General features: G+C 36.6%; 1 protein-coding gene across 14 annotated transcripts in view; it reads left to right on the forward strand.

Annotated features, from left to right (window-relative positions):
• Window positions 1-24,578, forward strand: part of pleca (plectin a) — a 107,975-nt gene that overhangs the window by 41,270 nt on the left and 42,127 nt on the right. For 2 of the 14 annotated variants that reach the window (XM_060897496.1, XM_060897497.1), the window contains exon 1: window positions 15,435-15,489. The exons of 6 other annotated variants lie outside the window; for them this stretch is intronic. In XM_060897496.1, coding sequence (XP_060753479.1) covers window positions 15,450-15,489 — 40 coding nt within the window. In that variant the 5' untranslated portion in view covers window positions 15,435-15,449. Of the gene's footprint in view, window positions 1-15,434; window positions 15,490-17,488; window positions 17,817-21,911; window positions 22,358-24,578 lie in introns of those variants that run through there. 6 more of the 14 variants (XM_060897492.1, XM_060897495.1, XM_060897487.1 and 3 more) reach the window with 4 other exon arrangements.

A 24,578-nucleotide genomic window follows, 5' to 3' on the forward strand; every position in this document is an offset into this window, starting at 1 on the left:
TGAAAAATTAAATAAAAATATGAAATGCAATTAAATATGTTTTTCTGAAAGACAAATAGTGAGATGACAGTGTCTGGAGTTTAGCTTCTTGTTTTATTGCCCTAAAAATAGATTTTGTTCTCGTGAGTATGCTAAACTGTGTGTTTTTCCTGCCAGTAATAAGAAGCAGTGAACAGAAAGAATTCATCAGATTCTGCATCAAAGCAATAGATGCAATATCAAATCTGTCAAAAGTACATTTCAGAGCAAAAGACCCAGTTGTTTATTCTGGTTTCTGGATGAGGAATGTGATCCCAGAACAGCTTTGTGACTGAACAAAAGAGTGTTCAATAACTCTTTAGTTTAATAGTCGCTTATAGGTATGGAATCTCACATGACTGCATCTCTCTCTCTCTCTCTCTCTCTCTCTCTCTCTCTCTCTCTCTATATATATATATATATATATATATATATGTGTATATGTATATATGTATATATATATATATATATATATATATATATATATATATATATACATATATACATATACACATATATGTAGGCTTGTGTGTGTTCTGATCGTATATCTGGATGAACAAAATAAGTTCTTTCTGTTCACAAGTGCTGACAAAATCTTCTATTTTTCAATTTCAAGCTTTTCAAACTTTTAATCAATTTTAGCCACATTCTTACACACATACGTAACTATTTTATACAACAAATTATTGCTTTCAAACCACAAAGAAAAAACTAAGCGGGTAGATGTTACTTTAGTTTTTGCTTTAGAAAGATTAATATTGTAATTTTAGTTATTAAGAGAGAGCAGACAGAGAAAAAATAAGATATGATGCTAAATTAAACCCATTAATATTGAAGCAAAGCAGCATACCTGCATCTTATCATATCATTTAATCTGCAAATACAGCAATAAAATAATGAGTCATGCTTGAAATGTAGATTGTACATTTAGATATCACTGTTTTGCCAACTGCAAGTCAGTCTAATTTGTTTTTTATGTTTCCTCCAGTTTTATTTTTTGCTAAATAGTTTGGAGGAATTAGGGCTATTATAAGGAAAATAAGATCTATAAATAATAAAAACAAACAAATAAAAGTATTACATATAAAATATGGTTTCTATTTTTTAAATTATTTTTCCCTATTATGTCTGAAATTAAATAAAAAAAACAGAATATTTTTTTTCAACACTGAAACAATATTTTTTTATTTATTATTTAATAAAATCATATTTTTAAAATTTTAAGTTAAATCTTAATTTATTATAGTTGAATTATGTTTTATAATCATTAAAATTATTAAAACATAAAAATAAATCATAAAAATAAATCATGTAATTAGATTGTTTATTTTATATAGCTTCTAAGTTATAGCAGGGTTCCACTCAGTATGTAAAAGATAGTCCATGTAGTCGTGTAGCTTTGTCCAAAAATAAATGCATGTCTGTGTGAGTGCCTGAGCTATTTTTTGTGTGATTAGTTTTGCATCTCATATGACTGCATCATGCTGTGAAATAGTGTGAGTGTTTGATGGGTTTCTGTTCACCACAGCAGCTGGGAGTAGAGTTTATATAAGAGTGTTCACATACGGCAGTCTACAGCTTAGGGTTTCAAACGTGCCATGCACTAAGACACGCCATGCACTAAGACAAAATGAAAAGTCTTACGGTTTCTGCTTGTTAGCTGAATTTGATGGATTCATGTGTTTATTTTGTCCCTTTAAGTATTTCTATATGAAAACAGCACGAGTATCTGACACACCTCTCCGTGCACTTTTAAAACGCCTTACAATGAATTTTATTTAACGTTCTAACAAATGTTCTCACTGTTTTTGAGACTTATCGAGAGAAAATTTAATTTCATTTAATTTAAAGCTGGAATGAAAAAAATATTTCCACCCTATTAGTGAAATGCGCCAGTTTAAACTTGAACTAGAAACAGATGATTTAAGTATTTTTCAGGACATACAGTATTTACTGCCAACTTCAAAGAGCACATCAGATTTCTTTCCCATCAAGCTTTAAGAGAAGCTTTTTCTTAAAGACACCAAACAGACACGATAATGACAGTTTATATTATGCCAGGTTGTAGATATATCGTATTATTTGATTATCTGGGTTATAGTATGTTTGCTCAAATTATATTCTGCAGGCTGAAGGCAGACACATTTCTAATCACAGAACTAACCAGAACTAAATCATAACCTTAATCCACAATTCAATTGATGCCAATCAGATTTACTGAAATTGAATGTGCTTTTTAGATTTACATTTATAGGACACTCTGGTGTCTGTGGTACAGATCTAACTAACTGACTAAATAACTAACCAAATAAATAAATAAAATGGTGGAAGAAAACTGGGTTATATACAAAATGAAAGTACACCAGATCTGCAAATTTATTCAAATACAAGAGGAAATGGTCCAATGGATCCATAACTGGGGTTTGGCAAATTTCACCATTTTAAGAATCAAGAAGTCCTGATGCTCTTTAGGCTGTGTGTTGGATTTTTAAAGCAGGATTCACAATGTTAGATACTCTAGATACACGCTGGCCCATTTGGGTGCATTCTACTACAGTACAGTATACATCCAAATTTAAATCCCCAGCAGGTGGCGCTGCCACAGCAGTACACGTCCTTCTCCTATTATTCTAACCTGCTGAGGGAGAGACACAGCAATGCATTAGGATGTTACAATACTTAATCAAGTTTAAAGTGTTATAAAATATGCTACTGTTAAACAAACATCCCTTTCACTCGGCACCATCGATGTTTCCTTACATCTATTGTGTTTTGTTTTTATTTCGTCCCTCCCTGTTTTAAAAGGCAGCCCATTTGGGTCTGTCTGATATCTTTAACAGATTTTCCTGTTAAACTGGCATCTGTTTTCTATCACTCGCACTACCACCTCCACCCCTCCCGTACTGTTTAGCATTTTTTCTACTGTGTGATACAACTGTGTGAAAAAAGCCTTAAGAAAATAATGCAATTAACATTATAATGCAATTTACTATTTATTATTTATATCACATAAAGTAATTTTATTACATAACATAATTTTTATATTTTCTTCTATTTTCAGGTAAGCTGCCGTTTGTGCTCTAATTTCTGGGTGTGGGAAGTTTTATGGTCTCCAGAGCAGAGTAAGTATGCATTGTGGCAGCTGACCTCTTCACCTCGTCTGACACTAAATGCCTCAGAACAGGAAAGGGCTTTTACAACCTCACAAGACCCAGAGTTTTAACCATGAAGCCACCACTTTACAGTTCTGCCTTTCTTGTAGGCACAGTGCACTTACAGTACTTTCAGAGATGGTAAATGTGCCCAAATTCTTTTAGTTACTGATGGTACATTTTTAAAGCGGTCCTAGAACAAAGAACCAAGGAACATTTGTAAATGTTAGCAACTCTGAAATGTTAGCTATTACAATAATAACTCTACAACACAAAATAGATGAATACGAATAGTTTAAAGTGTATATAGTAGTAGAATACAGTAACAGGTCTGAGGTGTCATCGCTGTAACACTTATAAATAGATTTAGATTTGTTCATAATTTTGAAGTGAAAGTCACAAATTTAACTTGAAAAAAAAAACACCACATAACCAGATTAAAAGATTTAAAAGAAAAAATCCATCCTAAAAAAAACTAATATTAATTTTTATAAGAACCAATTTCATTTGTAATGAAAATATTTGGTATAAACTTCTTTCATTGGTCTATTTTCACTTAATTGGTCTATTTTCACTTATTTTCACTTGTTTAATGGAGTGCAAATTGACTGCCTGCTTAAAGAGGCTCTATCATGATTTAGCCTGATGATTTATTTGTTTTATACCAGCTCTGTGAGCGATGCAGCGGTGCTTTAGTATTTACACTCATCTCCTGATTCTCCTTTACATTCTACTCCAACAGAATCAGCTTTAACCTTTTTATAGTAATACCACTGCCTGTGCATATTTGCTAATTATCCAGTTTTGCTAACTGTCAGAAGAGCAACAGTGTTTCTTGAACATTGAGTACAATGTTTGTTGTCTCCACTACTTCTGCCTTAGACTTCTCATTAATATGACACTGGAAAATGTGTTGAAAAAGCAAAGAAGCTCTTTCTCATTTGTCTTTAGGAGCTAACAGCAAACCGTTATCACAAATGTTTGAGAGTTTGTTTACTATTAAACACCACTGTAAGAGCTGTTGTGACCACTGATGTCTCACAGGTATAAAGAAAATGCAGCACCAACTAACAAATTTGCACCAGAAACATTAGTAAATCCATATAAAGTATTTCATTATAAACGTGCTCTCAGGTGGACATGTAAGTTACGTTTAAGGAATTAATAATTAATAATTATTTGTATGTATTCAATTTAATTCATCTGTATTAGTCTTTTAAAAATTGACATTGTCACAAAGTAGATTTACAGAAATATGTACATTCAGGATGTAATCAGTTCATAGTTTACTGTCTGGATCAACAGTAGCTCTGTGTCATTGATGGGGTAAAATTTCACGATCTTCTGACCGATAGGTTAAACACAGAGCCCCACACAAATGTGCAAATTGCCCTTCAGGGACCTCTTTTGAATTCGGTTTCCTTAGACACCCATGCCCCTTGCTTTCGTCTGATATTGTTCATGTTGTATAGTGTACACCAATCTGTACACTATGTTTTATTTTTCATTGTTTCTCTTGGCTATGGTTCAGTTTGGCAAACAGTTATTCCACAATGTGTGTTTTTTGTTCATAAATGAATGTGTTTCAGAGCCAGTAAAGGAAACTGCTAATAAAACCTTTACACACAAATGAGTCATTTATATAAAAAAAGCACAAATTGTACTTTCTGGATGGCAAAACCGCTATAACTCTAAAATACTAAATCCACAATATTTATATTAATTATGCCAATGCTCCTCTTCTGCAACTGTGCACAGTTTCTCATCATAAGTTCCAACAGCCTGAAGCATTTGATTTTCATCCTGCTTGGTTTATTTCTTCTCTCTAAGTTCCACTGAGGCCTGTCAGTAGTTAAATTATAGAGCTTTACACGTAGTCCTGGTCCTGGCTCTGCCAGACGGTGCAGTGTGATGGAACATAATAACAGGGAGGAAACCTCATGAGGCTGGGCAGCTGAAGAAGCTTTGCATCCTGGGAAACGTCTAGAAGCTTTGACTACAGAAGGAAAAAAATCTGACTATCCATTACAACCTTTTACATTCATGCAAACTAGAGCTGCATTTATCTGCATGAAGTTAAAGTAATCTGTTGTTGATTTTACGTTGTTAGCAAATGTGTATCTTGACCATTTCGTACATTTTCAGCGGTTTAACGGTACCTCAATGCACTTTATCTAGTTAGCAGACACGTTTCATATTGACCGTTGATTAATTTCCAGCCTACTCTTTTTCCACTTAGGGTTTTTATGCACATTTCACATATTCCTGAGATGTTTGAGGTGAGATCATAGAACAGAACTAGAAAACAGGGGGGTTTATGAGTAATATGTATGCTTACTGTCTTACTATACTGTATGTATGTATGCATACTTTAACTTGTTTACTGTCAGTTTTATTTGTTTATGGTTTACAGTTAGTTAAGGTGACCGTTAATTTGTATAAAACCCTGAGATCTGATCCCATCCCAGTATTTACATGTTCTACTGTATACCCTGTACCTCACTCATGTATGTGAACAAATGTTTAAGAAATTAGGATTAGATAATCCTCTGATGCTTGAAACGTTTAATTTTTTTTTTACAAACCAGGCATTAATACAATTTGAGATGCCTGTTGAAGCACATCCATATCTGTATGCCTAGCTTATAACACAACAACTTTCGAATGTTTGTATATTATTTTTTACTTATTGCAGAACAGCGTTTAATCCATCGTTAGTTACAGTTTCCTGTTCTCGATTGCATCATAGCAGCTACAACAGTGGTTCCCTCAGAAGTCTTTTTTTTTTAACTCTCTTTAATGTAAAACCCTCCATCCTGAAAACTTTTAAGGTCTAGCTTCCCCTGATACAAGAGCTGACACTGGAGACTCCTTCCAAAAATGCTAAATAAACATTTCCTCACAGAAAACCTTTTTATATCAACAATTAAACAGCTTTTAAATGTCCCATATAAGTTACTGTGTTACGTTGTATAAACAGTAAATTATTAGAATGAGCACATTCATTAACATAAAACTTGATTTGCTTTAATACTTTCATGAAAACTGAAATCAGTCAGATTCGAGAATCTAACATATATCTAATAGTTATATTAAAATGCAAGATCAGCTTTAACTAGATTGTTGGGGCTCATCAGAAGTAAAAATTCCCTTTTGAAGGAAGTCATAGCGGACCAGATTCCTGCAACGGATGACAGGATGTGGGTTGTGTATCCAAAGAATTTAGAAAACAAAGAGCTTCTTCCAGCTAAATCATGCCAGCACTGACAGCCAAAGATGATACACAGAAGAGACAAAGGATTCCTTATTTGATGAATGAATGCTATGACTTTTGCTTGATCATTTTTACTGTTTGCTAAAAATGGTTGTATTGTGATTGTGTCCATGTGTAAATGGGTTTATTCACATAGACTGCTCTTTTAATGTTAATGGAATTCTCTATTTCTTTAAAAAATTACACTTCTGTGTGTGTGTGTGCATGGTATCAAAATATCCTATAGATTTTGTCATTTACTACCGGATTATCAATATAAGCCTGTTGCCAACTTTAGTTTGTGAGCAAAGGATAAACACTTAGTTTTTTATTTTAATTATAATTTTAATTAGTTAGATTATGCACAAGATAAGTTTCCATTTACATGCATGTATTAGCACTTTATCTTGCTAAACTTGCTAAACTTGCTAGAAACCGCTACCTTAAAAATGTGAGTAAACTCAGCATGAAGATAAGCTTTGTTTCTACTCACAAGTCGTCAAGACAACGGATTGCTGTAAATCTTTAAAAACCTATAAACTTTTACAGTGTGTGGTCCTCAGAAATGCATCAGAGTTCAGAGTTGGGGTGCAATTAAGAAGCATTATTTAATGCAAAGAGTTGTGACCACACTATAAAAGGAAAAAAAAAGAAAGAAAGAAAAAAAAAGGCAGGCAGTTAATATTTGTTAATAGGAAACAAACTTAATCCTGTGATATGTAATCTTTTATAAAATGAAAAAAATTTAAATTCATTAAATAGTTAAATCGAGTTCAACCGGTTCAATGCTTGGAACCCTATGAAACTATTAAAAGAATCATTGAAGATTTCCTCTTTCTAAATGTTTATTTAAGAAGTTATATTTAATCATTACAATGATATTTAGGATCTAGCCAAAAGAGCTGTACAGTACAGTAGGATTACTTTGTCCCTGCTGTGTCCAGCGATCCTACTGCAGCCAAGCACGGTCATTACTGACCACACCCACCTGGGAGCAGAAAAGCTGAGTCACTCTGTGTAGCTTTTTAAAGTGTAGCATCTGTGAGTCAGCCCTAACCTTATTGCTCACTAAATGTGTTTCCTGCATCCTTGCAATTCCTTTGTGATATGTTGCCATGGAGATGTTCCTGTTCCCGTTATTACATTTGTATTCTTATCAAGCTCTAATTGGGTTCATCTCCACTTTTGACTAATTGCTCCTCTGCAGTTGTGCCTTGAGCCTGTGCACTGCAAAAAATATCTAATAGAAGACCATAGCTAGAAATAAATGATAACTGTTGCTGTTTAAGTGTTTATAATTTATTCATGCGTAGTTAATGTAATTGATAAAGACCCTGTTAAAACACAGAAACACTGATCAGTGAAATTAGTTATGTTTTTTCCCCATTCAAATGATTAAATACCTAATACCTATCTGTCTGTCTGTCTGTCTGTCTGTCTGTCTGTCTGTCTGTCTGTCTGTATCTTGTGTCTGGGTCTGTCCAGACTGCAGAATCATGGGATGCTGCTAAAGTACAAATCAACTTTATTTATGGTGATTTATTATTAAATTAAAAAATAGTTTTTTTTAAATGTATTCTGTTTCTGCATATTTCAGAGGATAAAGAGAGTATATAACTTGCAGAACAACTACTAATACTATTATTACTAATACTTCTACTACTACTACTACTACTACTACTACTACTACTACTACTAATAATAATAATAATAATAATAATAATAATAATAATAATAATAAAAAGAATGAGAAGAAAAATGAATTAAAAAAATATTCAGTTAACTTGCTGTTTATCAGACAATAGAGGCTTTGATAAAAAGAAAAAGAGGCAGACTGTGTCTTTGTGGAAGTGTGTGAGAGTCTCTTCAGAGTGTCTGATTTTCACGAATCCTTTTCTGACATACCAGAATCAGAGACTTGGTTAATGGTCAACACCATGGATGCAACAGAGGAATGCATGAGTGGACCCTGTATGGGTTTGTATCTGCCATAAGATTTAAAGGGGCAATTAGAAATTTTAAACATTTTCAAGCCCACTGCAGCCTGCAAGGTGAACTGCAGTAGCCCTTAAGACAGCTCTGACTCCAGCTATTTTTGTCAACTGTATATATGGCATTTCAAAAGGCGAATTTCATACTAAACCCAAACCTAATGCAATATGTAGTACTTGATATTTGACTAACATGAAAGATCCAGTATGCCACAGATACGTGGTTGATGCTGGTCTCTAAAAGCTAGCAAGGCCCATTGGATAAATGGGTTGTTTAACTTGTGCACAAAACATTAAGACTTTAAGATTATTGTCTGTTTGTGTGTTAAATACCTTGGGGGAGATGTAGCTTAAAGTCTCAAGTGTTCTGTCAACCTTCATGTCTTAAATTTGTCAGCACTAAGCTGAAAGGACATAACAGTGCCTCTGGAATGCAGTTAGATACCCGGAGGCCCTACAGTAATTTTATTGGTGAAATGAAGTGAAACCAGTTTGTACCAGTTTGCCCCATCTACAGTCTAAGGGTCATGTTTAGAGTTAACATGAAAGTTCAGGTTTTAAAGATAAGGTTAAAAAAAGAGACTGAAAAAGCAAAATTTGTATTTGCGCTTAAATGCAACATAAAAGGAAGATGCAACGTAATAATAATAATAATAATAATAATAATAATAAGAAGAAGAAGAAGAAGAAGAAGAGGAAGAAAGGAATTGCAGTCATATATCAATGATATGATGTCAATCATTGAAAAATAAAGTGAAATAGGTATATAATATTTTCGCAATATATTACATCATGAATAGTAATCTCATTAATTTTAGATTTTATTATTTTATTAATCAAAAGATACAAAGTGAACTTATAACAAATTACATTAAGGTCAAGAAACATTTCAGGGAATCTGATTTGTTGATTTAATTGGCTATTTTTTATTTGTCAAAGTAAGAAAATAATGGCAATATTCGGATTATTTCAGTGTGACAACATTTTAAAGGATAAGCTGACTAAGCATTGATCTACAATGTCCAAAAGCAATATACATGGTACACTCATACTTCCATTAGCCTTTGCCAGTTTTCTGTTCTTTTTTTTTTTTTAAACAAATAAGTGTTGTAGTTTTTACCATGCTGACCTTTAGAACAGCACACATTTTAACAGCAGGTTTATGTGTGAGTGATGCTAGGAAACAGAGGTGTCATTGTCTGTATTCCATCATGGAAACTAAAGTGCTGTTATTTCCATTAACACACCGGCATTGCTCTCACTGTCTTGAGTATTATGATTATTAAGTTGTTTCGAGAACGCTTGTGCACTCTTAATGTCCATAATCTCCTATTGTTGAATAAGGGTTAATGATATAATTTAGCATACTTGCACATTGTGAAGTATTGTGTATTGCTAGCAGAGCTAATGCTAAAGGCTTTGAGGCAGTGTGAATTAAGAATGTCAATAAAGATAAATATAAGTCTAGTTCAGTGACTAGTGGCTAGTATACAGTAGCTTAATAAGAAGAATTGTTTTATCACAAAAATAATGCCACTGTAGTCAAAAAGGTTGGCAGTGTATTAAAACAAGTATTTCAGTAGCATGTTTCTGCAGCCACTAAGCTTTAATGTTAGCATAAATGCTACAACGAGTCCATGAAGTGAGGGCACATTTGTCCAGTAGTTGATCATGATTTTAGTACTTAAACTTGTCACTGCATTTTATACAAGGGTGAAATGTAACATTAACGCCACTCAGACATGTGAGCCATCTTCTCCATTCATTTTTCAAAAGACTATTTATTTATTACAGATGATGACATATTTTTGGTGCCTTGATCTGCTAGCTCTTTTTAAAGAACAAGTCTTTCTGTTGCTCTGCTTTTTTTATCTCTACTTTATGAAATTAGGCCTTTGGTACTCTAAAAATTAGAAGTACTTGGTCACAAGGCCACATGACTTAGTGCTAGTGACTTAGGGTGTGTCTAAAACATTTTGTTTGTTATATATTTAAACAGTGACCTAAGCAATACCAAGCAGTCTCTGATTTCAAAGCTTGTGCTTGTTCCCTGGACTGCTTCTGTTTCTTGGATCGATTCTGTTCTACTTGATGGGATGTCATTCAGTCGACTTCTTGTCATTCAGTCATTTAGATTTTTGTAATTGTTTTATTGCTCTCATATGTATGTCTGTAACTGCTTTTGGAAATGCTGCAGCACCTGTTCTAGTTTGAGTTATTGTAGGAAAATTTAAGATGACTGATTTATGCCTTGCTTTTAGCCATTACACACACACACACACACACACACACACACACACACACACACACACACACACACACACACACACACACACACACACACATGTTGTTTTTTAATTTGAAATGCTAAGAGCAGGTCTGATCCAATCTCAGATATCAAATCTAACAAGATCAACAAATTTGGCCATTTTATTTGTTCAATTTCAAGTGTCGTTGTGCCGTTTGCCTTAGTTAAATGTCTTAAATTCAAAGGCTAATGTAAAATATGTCCTGTTGTGCCACACCCAGGCCTACAACACCTCCCTCAGTCCACAGCTTCATCGCAAGTTGTGAACAGCACCTCCCTTAGTCCTTGATTCTCAGCCCACAGCTTCATCACATCAACTTCAAATCCAGCTGAGCTCCAATTTCACAGCCAGCCAACTGATTGCTAATTACACTTAATTGTGCACAATTAAATCACACTGTTCCCTTTAAATAACCTAAACTATGGGTCTTGCTAATACTTGTTGAGTCTTCCTTCTGCATTGCATACTAGTCCTTTAGTCTGATCTACTGGAAGAAAGAAAAAACCTGCAAATGCATATGAACCTGAAAACGCTACATTTTTATGGTAAATTTACAGTAGTTGTGAAAATCTTTGTCCATTCATCATGTCTGTAATGCAACAGACTTACGCTTTGTTTGTTTGGTCTGACATGGTAGGGAAATGCTGTCTCAGTGGTTTTTAATCTACTGAACCAAAGGTTATTGGTTTGAATAACCAATGCTTAAACAAGACCCTTAACTCTCAACTGCTTGACTTTATCAAGTCTAAGTTGTAAGCTGATTTGGAAAATAAAAGCTCAGCTGAAAAACAAATGTAATCATGATGTATAAATTATTATGAGATTATGTATAAAATATTATTTACAGGCTCTTATTACAGATCAGGATGTACTTTTGAAAGTGAAGTGAAGTTTTGAAAAGGACAAGGCCTTACTAAGAGAACTGACTCCCAGATCATGGGACATATCTTGAAGTCTCCGGTTTCCCTTATCGTACAGAGAATTTAATAATAGTATATGAGGCTGTTTTCTAAACTATACTGTGGGTAATGTTTGGTGGAGGCATGTCTTCCATTCTGTTATGCTACTTGTGGACTTGCAGTTTTGGTGCTTAGAATAGACCAGATGCCAGTAGTGCATGGAGTCTGATGTTACTCTAAAGCTGATATGTGCCACATTACTAAAATATACTGTTATTGGTACGTAATGAATAAGGATGACATTACTTTGTGCCAACTTCTGTACAAAAAACATAAACATGTGAAATCAACATTAATGTACATTCTCATCTTTTACTTATAAAGATTTTGAATGTCTGCTGTTGAGGCTCTACTTTTTATCCTCACTGATTGTTCATTCATTTTTTTCCCAGCTCAGTTCTTCACTCCTTTTCCAGTTTGCCTCCTGTATAATTGCTTATTTGCCTGAAAAGTACAAAGAATACATTTGCATTGATTCATGCTGTGAGAGCACCCAAGAGAGCAGTGCTTACCAAAGGAAATTGACATGGTGGAAGGTTTTCCTTTAATCCATTGTTGAATTGAATTTTAACTGCCAACTGCTAAACATAAAAGAAAAATAGGAAATAAAAACAATGACAAGAAGATGACTGTTTTAATGGGATTTTTTAAAGTTGGAATCTGAGTCAGTTTTCCACTGGCGCATTGGTAGACGTGATATCAGCTGCATTGTTGTTGTTTTCCTCTTGGCTAAAAAACAATGACAATGGGAATGGCGATGCTTTTAGACTTGCAGGTGGATTTGGTTGGTTTTCATTCAAATTTGTGTTTTTGTGACTGAAATTGTAAACCATCCTCAGTTCATACACTAATTCATTTTCAGTAACCATTTTATCCTGATAGCACACCTACAGTAATGTGATCTCTACCATGGGATACTTGACATGCCAAAGGCTTTATGAGGGAGATGGCAATATCTATGTACACACATCATTTCCTCCAAAAGAAATGGCACCATCTTCTGCACAAAGAATATAAACACACTGAAAAGATGGCAGGGTTAGCAAGCCAACTTAAGGTAAACTCTGGCTTATCCATTTTCTTGCATATTTCTTGCTGATCTTTTCAGCTACGGAGGTCACTATGGCAACTGATGTTACAGCTAAAATGTTCCGGTGCAGGTTATGTTGAACATAACATCACTTGGTGCCTCCTGTCCAATCAGAAGGCTAGGAATTTCGATTGTATCACCTTGCCCAGGTGTACATACAATGAAAGAAACAGAATCAAATAGATGTTTTATAAAATAGCAGGTAAAAAATGTAAAAGAATATTTTTAATCTGGTATAGTGTTCCTGCATATATATATAGCTGAAAATGAACTCAAACTAGACTAATCCACCAAAGCCACTCATGAAGTGTTTATTCCAAAGGAAGTACTGACCTGCCTCTGTAGTGTAGTATTGGGAGGAAAATGGGTGGAAGAAGCATTGGCTTCTCTCGTTAGCATTCTGGCCCATCTGGTTTATACAGGAATGTATATGCCGCAAATATTTACAAAGGGAGCTGCTGTTGCTCTTGCCGCTGCTGTGGTCTCTGTTAATTTATTATTTACTTATCCAGAAAGCATTAGAGAGAGATAGACAGACTGATTTACTAATGAGAGGAAGTGAAAGAGAAAGTCCTTCATTATCAACTGGATCAGAACTTGATAGACAAATCTACTCTGTGCTTGAAGCTTAACATGCAAAAAAAGCATCTCCACGGTATTACATGTAATTTAAAAGTTTTCAGTCAGCTTCCTAGATCTGAGTTTCCTAGATTTTGTTTCAACTGTAAGGGATTCAGCTCTGAAGCACTCAGTTATAAGCACCCACTGAGAACCCATTGGCTACAGCGGTAATGCTAATTTTACAGCTATGGGAAAACTGTTGGACAGAAAACATTCAGCAGACTGTTTACAGAATCTGGCAGTGACAAAATTCTCCCATGCGTGGTTTTATGATCTATATGTTCTTACGTTGCCACCTGCTGGTGATAAATTTCATTAAAACCTGAAGAAATCATCTGCAATCTTTAGAACAGAAAGAAAGAAACTAAGGTGATGCTTTTGACAGCCCTGGAGTTTGATTCATCATGTGGCCATAATGACTCAGTGATGTGGGTAGACTGCTTGAAACGCCTCATTATGTGCCGCGCCAGAACTTTCCCAACTTTCCATTCCCAAGCCGATAAATGACGAAGTAGAAGCGGGAGATCTGAGTCCAATTAGCTTGCATTTAGTTTTTCCCTTCCTTGTTTCCCTTCTCTCTCTCTCTCTCACTCTAACAGGCAGAAATTGACTCACTCCAGTAGTCCTGAAGATCACATTTAGACGTTACCACCCTTGATTTTGCCAATAATGACTATTCCCAACTATAGCAGTCCTGCCTGCAGGAAATAAAAGCTACAGTCAGAAAGACGAAAGACACGACAAGCTCTCAGTTCTTTTCTCAGTGTGTTTGAGTTATTTTGTGGTTTTTTTGTGGTTTGAACGTTAGGCTAGCTGACATGGAATTTGATGATGGTAGATTCTTCATGGAGGATTTGATCCAACAGGGCCAAGGTAGGCACAATTTGAGATCTCTATTCAAGCTGCATACGTGCAATGGACTCAAATGTTTAGAAAGAGGGCTCATTCTCCATGAAAAGGTTTCAGCAGTGTTTATATAACCTGCTGTTATGTCGCTTGATTAACAGGAATACTGTGCATGGCATCTGATTTGCTATAGTATTACAGTACATTTCATGGATAGAGGGGATCATTTTTTTAAAAGAATTTAGTCGACCGTCAGTGTAGTTTTTTCATAAAGCACTCACTGACTATAAATAGTATAAATACATCCATGTGTACTGTGTAAAAATGTCTGGGCTCAAGTAAACACAGCGCATTCTATCATTTAGTTTTTGTAATTACATCCCGGTTGTATATAGGAAGCTGTCCAAAAGTGGTTCGAATAATGAATCTGGAATTCGCATTTGATTTTGACTTAGACAATATGCTTGGGAAATGTTTGGCCTAACGTAGAATTCCCAGGCCCTAAGGAACCAAGCATTAAGATGAGTCTTAACATATTTCTCATATCCTGCAGACTCTGAGAGCTATACGTATGTATCCTAAGGGATGATGGGGTGGGTGAAGTGGTGGGTGTGTTGGATCCAATACCCCTGGAACTACTACCCCTTCCCACTACCCCATTGTTTCATTGAAAGATGGAGGGATGCTTTGAGGGTTGGGGTGGGACATGCAGCCTAGTCTGTCCCGATTTATCACCCTCAGTGGAGCATATAATAGAGCTTCTGGCAAGTTTAGCCCTGCCCACTGCTGCTTGAAAGGCACACACAATCATACCTTTGTCAAAGTTCTCGGTTTTTCCTATGAAATGTTTTCTAAAATGTTTAAAATTGAAAGAAAATAAATGCATTTCCGACTGTTTTGCAGTTAAATGAATGCTGGAAACCATTCTGTATCCCCCTGTCTCAATTAGCAACAACCACAAGGGAAGCACTTTTCCACAGTGGAAAACCATGTGGAGCCATGTGGATGAATAGAACTTCAGCCCCCGTTTTCCTTCTCCCTCCCAATTTCCTTCCAGCATTTTCTTTTTTTTCCTCAACTTTTTAATACTTTGCCTACTGTATGCCTCATTGGTCTGATCATCACACATGTCTTGAGGTCAGATGTGCTAAATTGTTAGCGAGAGTCTGTGTTTCGGCTGAAAGGGATCACAAGGCTGCTGGGTACAGCTATGAACCTCTGCTGTTGCTGTTGTCGTCCACGTCTAAATGGTAGGTAGTCAATGATGCTTTTGGTTAGACCGTGTGGTAAAGGAAGGAAAGAACTGGGTGCTGACATAAATGCCGACCCTCATTCTGTTTAGTGTTATATGTTTAAGCCTTTACCAGCTATGTGGTGACAGATATTTTGTGACATATTTATTTAGGCTATTAATTTAGTGTAATGTGAAATGACTTTGTTTTTCTGAGGTTATGTGTCTTTTGGCAGGATTTTCTTAAAACTTTAGTAACCAGTTTATCAGAATATGGAAGAGTGATATTAAAGGTACAGTTTTATATAACACTGAAATATGATGATGATTTCTGTGATCTTTCTTGTGTCATTTGGTTCATGGTGTACACCACAATTACAGTTTATCTCTTGCAAATTCAGGAAGATGAAACTAACCCCACCCCATCTGTAGGAGAGCGTGAGCTGACAAAATAGCCTCTAGAGGACGCCACTTTAGTTCTTTCCATCACTAACTTGCAAGTCAGACCTCAAGTATAGCACAATAATGGCTGAAAGCTCAGGCTTAATAGTGCCTTGTCATACTGCCAGTATGGATCAGATCATATAAGGTCACCTTGCTGTTTTCTCTTTACCCCACTCTGTGTATTGTCCAGTCCTGTCGTTTTTCCTTTTCTGTAATCCTGTAATATTGCAATAAATTTCAATAACTTTCAAATGAAGATAATACCTGGTAGGTCATTTTGTGTTTGTGTGTGTGTGTGTGTGTGTGTGCGTGCGTGTGTGCTTATGCATGTGTTTTTATGACAGTGTCTCAGGTAGGCTGCATATCTACATACCTGACTTCTACATTCCTTTCTGTATTTAAACCCTACTGTAGTCTCTTTCATGCCAAAAATGAATCAAGTGTAATATGTCATCTATTTGTGGAAGCTTTATTCGTCTCAGTGTGACAGTGACGCCGCAGTCTTTCCTCCCCAAGGCAACGCTGGTGTCTGACTGAACCGCATCGGGATTGGGTTTCTTCCTGCTGTCTGCAGCAGTGTCAATTTCAGGCTCATACCAAGTGTTGATGCACAACAGAACATTATGCGTGTGCCAAATGCATGCGGAAGAAACACCGCTCTGTGTCTATTAGGCTTACTTGGAAAGCAGTTTTTTTCCTGATGTTTGTATTGCAGAGGTGTGTTTGTGTGTGAATGCAGGCAAGTTTGTGACATGGTGCCAAGTGAGTGATGAAAATGTCAAGGGCGTTCTGTCCACTCAGATAAAGAGTAATAACAAAGTAGCACCGCAGTTCACTATCCTGGTTCATACTGGGTTTAATAGTTGCACACAGCTTTTAGAATTTTTTTTCCATTTCTCTGAAGCGTAACACGATATCCTTGAAAAGCAGCTGTAAACTCTACCCCTTGGACAGAAGGTAACTAAATGCCCAGGTCTTTAAGGCTTCTGGGAAGTCAGGGCACATGTGTTTTTGGGGTTTTGGCATAAGGTAGGAATTAACTGAGCTGAGTAAATATAGTCATTACATAATGAATGAGAATAAAAGAGATGAAGTACAGAAATGAAGCTGTGTTAAATGACACGAATACACAGTGTGATTCCTGCAAAGTGAAAAACTCGCCTTGTTGTAAGGGCAAATATCCTTAAGTTAAACTCAATGTTTTGTTTTGTTCTCGAGGTCAAGCAGTCGCTTGTGATTATTTGCTTTGCTGGCACGTGGTTGATGAGATAGTGAAAAAGACCTCTCATGTATTATTAACTCAAACCTTTTAGAGTCTGTAGAAGGACGGCGATCTTTGTTGCATGGATAAAATAAGCCGGTGGCATGGAATATAGATAAGACCTGTTGTGTAATAGTGACAGGAAAGTTACAAAAGACAAAAATGTGAAGAGAACAAAGACAGACATATTGTAAGGAGAAAGTTTACGGATGGACTGAATAGAGAGAAAGTGAGGGAGGGAAAGAGGGAGGGGAGGAAGTTAAGCCATTTTTACCAGAGGACTGAGTCACGGAGAGGGAGAGAGAGAGAGAGAGAGAGAGAGAGAGATCGAAAAAAGGAGGGGGCAGCACAGGAGCTCTCGGCTTGTGTATCCAGTATAGATGCGTCGTGCTTGCGGCGTTTAAAGTCCAGCTAGAGCACCACACCCCACTCTGCCCACCCCCTTCCCTCTGGTCTCCTTCACCTTTCACCTCAAGCCTCGTTCTGCTGCGTGTAAGTGCTCACCGGCAGACACTCGGTCCCAAGCCCAATGCCGGTGAGCCCCCCTGGAAACGTGTTCCCAACCCTCGTGGTTTTGGGTCATATAGTCACGCTGATAGTCGTCTGGAATTGGAGGCAGCGGAAGAGGCAACTCGAAGAAGGTAAGTCTGCTATTTTAGAAAAACTTTCGAAAAAATTCAGTATGGTAAAGAACAGCTGCAAGCAGTTCTTCTGACGTCTCTGGTGAAGTTCTCGTCTTGTATGCTTCTTCTCCCCATGAGTGACCACCCCTCTCTCTCTCTCACTCTCTTCCTCTCTCTCTCTCTCTCTCTCCCACTCTCTCTCTCTCTCGCTCTCTCACACGACTTTTCCTGGCATGCCGTACTGCAACACTTAACCCCATAAATGCTGAGCGCTACCAGATGACGTTTTTAGAGGCGTATCCTAACTGTTGTATTCAGCTGCTGCTCAAAGCCTACATAATAATGAATTAATGAATGTCTCTGCAGAAAAGAACAAAGACTCAAGTTAACGATTTTAAATCCCTGTCTATACACGAGCTTAAAGTTTTGTGCTATTTTCAGAAGCACGTCATAAAGACACCTGAAAGAATGTAAGCAATGTTAATTGTCCGAGGCGTACAGAGGATCCACCTGTTGTTCTTTTGTAGACTTTCACGACTCTGCACATAGTTAAGGTGAACTTTTAAAGACTTTGAATGCTGCAGTTACTTTTCAGTTGAAACATCTGTAGGCTGCGAGGGCCTTGGTCCCTTTTTAATAAGCAGTTAGAAGCCACACCCTAAACACAGGTGTTGGATTACAATAGCGCTACGATGTACACAGGTGTACCTTCATTTTGGCTATGAATATCATACAGAGGATTAAAAAAATATATATGTTCTATTTGTTATACTCTTGCAACACGAGCTTGGAGACATCGCTAAAATGTTGGTTTCGTTAACCTCTTTCTCAATGCACTGTTGAACATTTTTGAACATTATTTCCTCATGTCTCACTGTGAGCAGGTGAGGCTGAGTATTTGGGTGTGTCTTTTCCAGGTAGTTTGTCTAGTAAATTATCTGCTGTCACTACACTTTGTGTATGCTTACCTACATTTGCCTGTTCCTGTGAGCCCACTCTCAGAGATAAACCTGAATATCTTGTTTAACCAGCATTTAATAATGGTCAGTAACACGGGCCTTAGAAACAAGAAAGCTGATCTTTTTTGAGATATCAAACACAAAGTCTTTGTCATGCCCACCGGACGAGTGTCTCATTGTGCACGACGTTTCAATAAGTCCAATATGTCCAAACAATGCACGAAACATGATTTCAGAATCATTATGTTTGAATTTCTTAAGTTATCCTGCTGTTTGATCTATTTTATTGCTTTATATACCTTCTGAATACATTTGAAAGACAAAACGTAAGAAAAGAAACACACAATAAAATGGGTTTATTAAAGACTGTAACATTTCTGAGTAGTAAGCGAAATAAATGCTAGCTAAGGATTAGAATTGGTGTTGGAAGGAGCTAGCTATAATTAACTAAGTTAATATTAGGCCAGCTGTTAGCGGTTGATCTCGATTAAAGGATGTCATGACAGTTTGGCTTCAATCAAACCGAGTAATTTGAATAAAGGTATTTTACTGAAAAGAATGACAGAAATTTTTAGGTGTACATTGTTATTTCATGTAGTAATGCCTGTAGTAATAGTGTGCACCGTAACATTTGATTTGTAGGGGAAAGTGTTAAATACAACAGGTGATGATGCTAAATTTAGCTCTCCTTGTTTCATGCTATGTATCCTGGTGTTAGGAACATACCATTCCACCAGTGTAGTTATTGGTGTATGGAGAACAGTGTGCAGTTTTATAAGCATCTAGCTGATAGTCATCCATGCTTATATGTCAGGTGGTTATTTTGAGATTTGCTCAGAGCTGATTTAAATAAGGAACATACCCGTATTCAGAACACCGGAGCTCAGACGTGGTTTATTTAAGTCTTTGAACGGACCGTGTGTGTATCCTGGATACCGCCATAACATTGTTGACTTCCAAGAAGGTCGAACCTCTTTACAGTGGGAGGCATGTCAAGCTTTTTGTTATGTTCTCTAGTGATTGCTGGACAAACATTATAAGACGTCCTGAATGTTACTGTTTAACAGGAGTACGTGAATATGGAAAATAATCTTTTCAGAATGTTGAACTTGGCATGCGCATTCAAGCAGGATGTTATAAATCCATTTATAAATATGTGTATAGGTGAACTGGCAAGATGAACATGGGTGGAGTCTTTTATCTTTGGCCTTTTTGATATGTCATCTCATTGTTCAGACGTAGCCGTGTGAGAGATACTCCCATTTTTTTGTTAGCATGCCCACTCTGTTAGGGTTTTATGACATTTATCTAAACCGATTCTTTATTAGACTCTTCCCACGAATGCTATTATACCAAGCATCACCAATTTCACAAGTACAAATACATGGATATGCTGTGTCCTTCCTCACAGCAGTTTTTCTCCCATATAAGTATCAGTCATTCTCAATCAGTAGGAAAATATCTTTTATGCCTTTATAACCCAAACAATCCGCATAAGCAAGTCACAATTAAAACAAATGAATTATTTGTCGCTAAATTTTCCAATATTGTGTAGTAGCTTTAGGTCGATCGAACACACAGCTCTCATACTAGCCCATAATCTGGGTTACAGAAACTCTTAATCAAATCCAGCGCTCCACATGTGCTGTGGTCTGGTGTGACTCAGAGTTCCTGCATGCGTAGATTTTGTTGATTCCCCCCGTTTTAAACGATCGTGCGGTTTGTCTGACTCACAAGTTCCACATAACTTTTTTAAACTTTCATAAATTTTTAAAAAAGGGTACTCTTTAATGCGTTGTAGTGAAGAGTATAGAAAATCTAATGAATGCTTTCAAATATATTTGCTCACCCTGAAGAGACTTTCTGCAAAATATGCTACAGAATTTTACATTCAGCATTCAGACTTACAGTTTTTGGTTTGATCCTAAACTCGGGTAACCTTATTGCATGTTTTCTCCGTGTCCGGGCGAGTTTTCTCTGGGTTTTCAGTTTTCTCTCACTTCCCAAAATCATGCTGTACTGTAGTTTTGTACAGAATACAATTTAATCTTGAACCCGTAAGACAATTTCAGAAATTTTTGATTTAAGTTAAAACGATGCTGAGAACAAACAGAAGTTGTGATCATGGTTCGATGGCGAGGATTGATTAATAAGTTTTTTGTTTTTAATTAATCTCCTCATCTAACCCTTATCAGACACTTTTCTTTTCACATGGTTTGGCATGTTTTTGTTTCCATTGACAAGACAGACAAGACTGAGTACCGAGTTGACTTAATAGTAGACTAGACTGTAATAATGATACACTTTCTACAGCTTAGCAAAAACAAAAAATGAAGAAAAAAAACAAGTTGACATTTCAGCTACAGCTGGAAATGTTCATTTTGATATAGCAATTTCACAACTTATCTCTAGATCCTTAGGTAGCTCTTTCACTAGTAGCTCACATAAGCTTATTCTGCCTTTGTTTGCTTTTCTAACCAAATATTGAATCAACTACAACGTATTAAAAAAAAAAAAAAAAGCCCTAGTGACTGACTAATAAAAACAGGATTTTAACAATTAGGCAGCAACTTTGTGAATGTGAAAGAAATTTCAGAATTCAATGCAAAAGTTTATGGCTGTGGTGTGAGGTGTGGCTCCTGAATTGCTCACAATTTAGAATTTCATTCATATGAAATCAAATAAAGGATTCATATCCAAAAACACCCACAACCAAATTTAAACACACAAAAATTTTTTGAAATCATGAAATACATTTTTTCAAAGTGAAATCAAAATACGGTCAGCAGCTCTGACCGTACTTAAAACTGCAATTTAAATGAAAGGTTTATATTAATGTACTCATTCTAATACATTATCATTTTTAAAAAATAATTCTATAGTTTTTCATTAGAAAAACTATAGAATAAGAGAAACTTTAAACTATAAGAGAAACTTTTCTAGACTCCTGTGCATGGTAATAAATAATGTTTATTTAAGCTGGGTGTTTCTCCAGGTCCATGTACATATGATCTCATATGTCTCAGAATCGAGTATCGGAACAGCCAACTTAGGTCTGCTTATTAAAATGTAATAAAAACATGAACTTTTTATTGTTTTTTTTTTTTGTTTTGTTTTTTAATAAAAAAAACCATCATGCCTGATTGTAACTGTGGTAGATTTAACGGGGGTGTCCTGGGGAGTCACATTTCAAATAGTACTACAAGTCCTGGAGCGCGCAACTCGCCTAAACTCTCAGCTCTGCGCTCTGGGCTCCACAGCACACACCTCGATGGGCCGGGCTTTCCTTTTGCCGCCTGATGTGTCCTCGGAGACGAAAACACAGCTCTAAGCGAGCGAGCTGAACTGCTGCGGAGGCGAGTACAGCGTACTGAGAGAGAGAGAGAGAGAGAGAGAGAGAGAAAGAGAGAGAGCGCGTTAGAGAGAGGGAGTTTTTCATACTGGACATGGCCGCTGCTGAGGACATGGCGGCTGTTGCGGCGCTGGCACCCTGCTTCACTACGTTCAGCCTGGACGTGATTTACGGACGTGCCGCGTACATTCACGAGATGAGTTGCGGGGAAGTCGGACCACATCTGTACAGCCGCATGTGCTGCGCAGGTGAGTGAAGCGTGCGGAGAGTTTGGGGAGCGTAAAGACCGGCTGGCTACGTCCCAAAACGACTGTGGCGTACAATGTTGACATAGTGTGCGGTTTAGTAGTATACTGTCGGGACGTAGCCTTGTGTTTTAGTGAGACGGATAGGAGGGGCTCAGTATATTAACCCGTTGTGTGACTCCCCCTTAATTCCTGGTCTGTTGTTGGGACGCACAGCGCATTTCTGCTGTGTGTTGCGCTTTTGGTTCATTGCTTTCCTGCGCTTAAATAGACCCTGACATGAAGATTTATTGTTCTGTGATTTATACTCTGGAACTAATTTAACACATACAAAGAAACATGTGCAACTAGTTTCATACTTGAAAGAAAAGAAATACTTTTATTTGTTTGTTGTAATTTAAGTTGTGCTGAAATTTTAACTCTGTAACTGCATCCTTACGTCATTTATGTGTTTGTTTGCTCTCCCAGTCATTTGTTCACTACAAGAACAAAGGAAAATGATCTTATCTGTTGTTTTACAATTTTTTAATCAATTGTTGCTGTTTTAATGTAATCCCCTTTTCAGTTTACATGTGGCTTTATGTTCGGATTCTAGATGTGATCTTTACATACATACTTTCTTTCTTCATTTCTTAATTTCTTTTTTTATTAGAATACTGATTACTGATTAGAAGGTTATGAGTTCGAATCCCACGTCCACCAAGCTGGAACTGTTGGGTCCCTGACCAAGGCTCTTGACTCTCAATTGCTTAGTTGTATAAATTGAAATAAAATGTAAGTCACTTTGGATAAGGGTGTCTGCTAAATTCCATAAATATAGAGCTGCACTTATGTACATGGGAACACGTCCTCACCATTACATATCTTTATATAAAAATGCCAAGAAAATTCTATTTAAATCTTAAAATATAGTTGTTAGCAACTATAATGTATTGCCCATTAATTAAACAAGAGTAAACATAGCGAAGTGAACGTGTTAGTCTGGACTTGACAAGTTATATATATCTGGGAACTGTATATAGTTTCATGTTGAGAAAGAACTGGCTGAGGTTAAATCTGGTCTGTAGGAAAGTTCTGCCTTCCAAAAATGAAGTGGGAAAAGTCCACATTGGAAAAGTCCCCTCAACTGTTATGGATGCGTATGGACCAAAACCATAAAATCTAAAAATACACCCTGTTCCTCTGTCTGTGTTGCACTAATGAAATGACTTTATTTTCCATAAGGCCCAGCATGGTTGTTCATCTGACTGCTCTATAATTGATGTTGAACTTGGACATAGTTGTGCAGATGTTATTTTATTCTTGCTTCACGTTCACTCTTCCTTGGTGAACACAAGATGGAGACATTTCCTTAAACCATAAAACTATTTAGTCACAACCTTCTAAAGTTTGACGTGGGTGTTAAATGAAAAGCAGATTTAGGGCCATTCAAGGATAGATTGTTAATGATGTACAATGCTTACAAAGAAACATGGATCAGCCAGTAGTTTACTCTGCAGTTAAACACAGCCACCACCATCACCACCTCCTCCACCCATTTCTCCTTTATTCTGCGTGCCATGGAAAGTGCCGTTATGCCGTGTCCTAGATTTCATGTGAGACATTGGGGAAGTGTGATGATCCAGCTTCCCTGTTGCAAAGCCTTTGGGCTATTCTGGCTTTGTTTTACAATTTCAGTAGTACGGGTGTGCTTCTGACATTCAGCTCTCTTTCAGTATGACGTTATCTGTCAAAGCAGGATCAAGATCGTTTATTTCATGAATAATTGAGCTCTTGGAGCTCAATCCATAATTTGCATAGAAAATAACACACCACAACAGTAGGTGCCCTGTTGGTTAAAATTATAATTAGACACCTGTGTTTGTTGAAACTAATGCTGTACCTGCCATAAATCTGCGTTTTTATGGCAGTGTCAGTTAGCAAGAGAGGGAAGAACATGTTCTGTAAAACATTCCAGTCTGAGATGATTCAAGCCGTCACATGTACCTTTGGTTTAGTGTGTGAGGAGTGGGGGTCTGTTCCAGTTCTTTGGGCATTTGGAGTTTCACCTTCATCTTTTATCATGTGTAACTATTACTTTGCACCTCTGTAGACTAGCAGCTTTTTCTCATCCTTCATGCACTTCCGTTTATTTTCATAATCTTGTTACAAGCTTCCAGGCCCTGCTATAACACATGCACAGTACATTTCCACCCAGAAATTACTTCCCTGTGATCAGAACTGT

The sequence above is a fragment of the Tachysurus vachellii genome, chromosome 21, assembly GCF_030014155.1.
Source record: "Tachysurus vachellii isolate PV-2020 chromosome 21, HZAU_Pvac_v1, whole genome shotgun sequence".
NCBI classification, from domain to species: domain Eukaryota; kingdom Metazoa; phylum Chordata; class Actinopteri; order Siluriformes; family Bagridae; genus Tachysurus; species Tachysurus vachellii.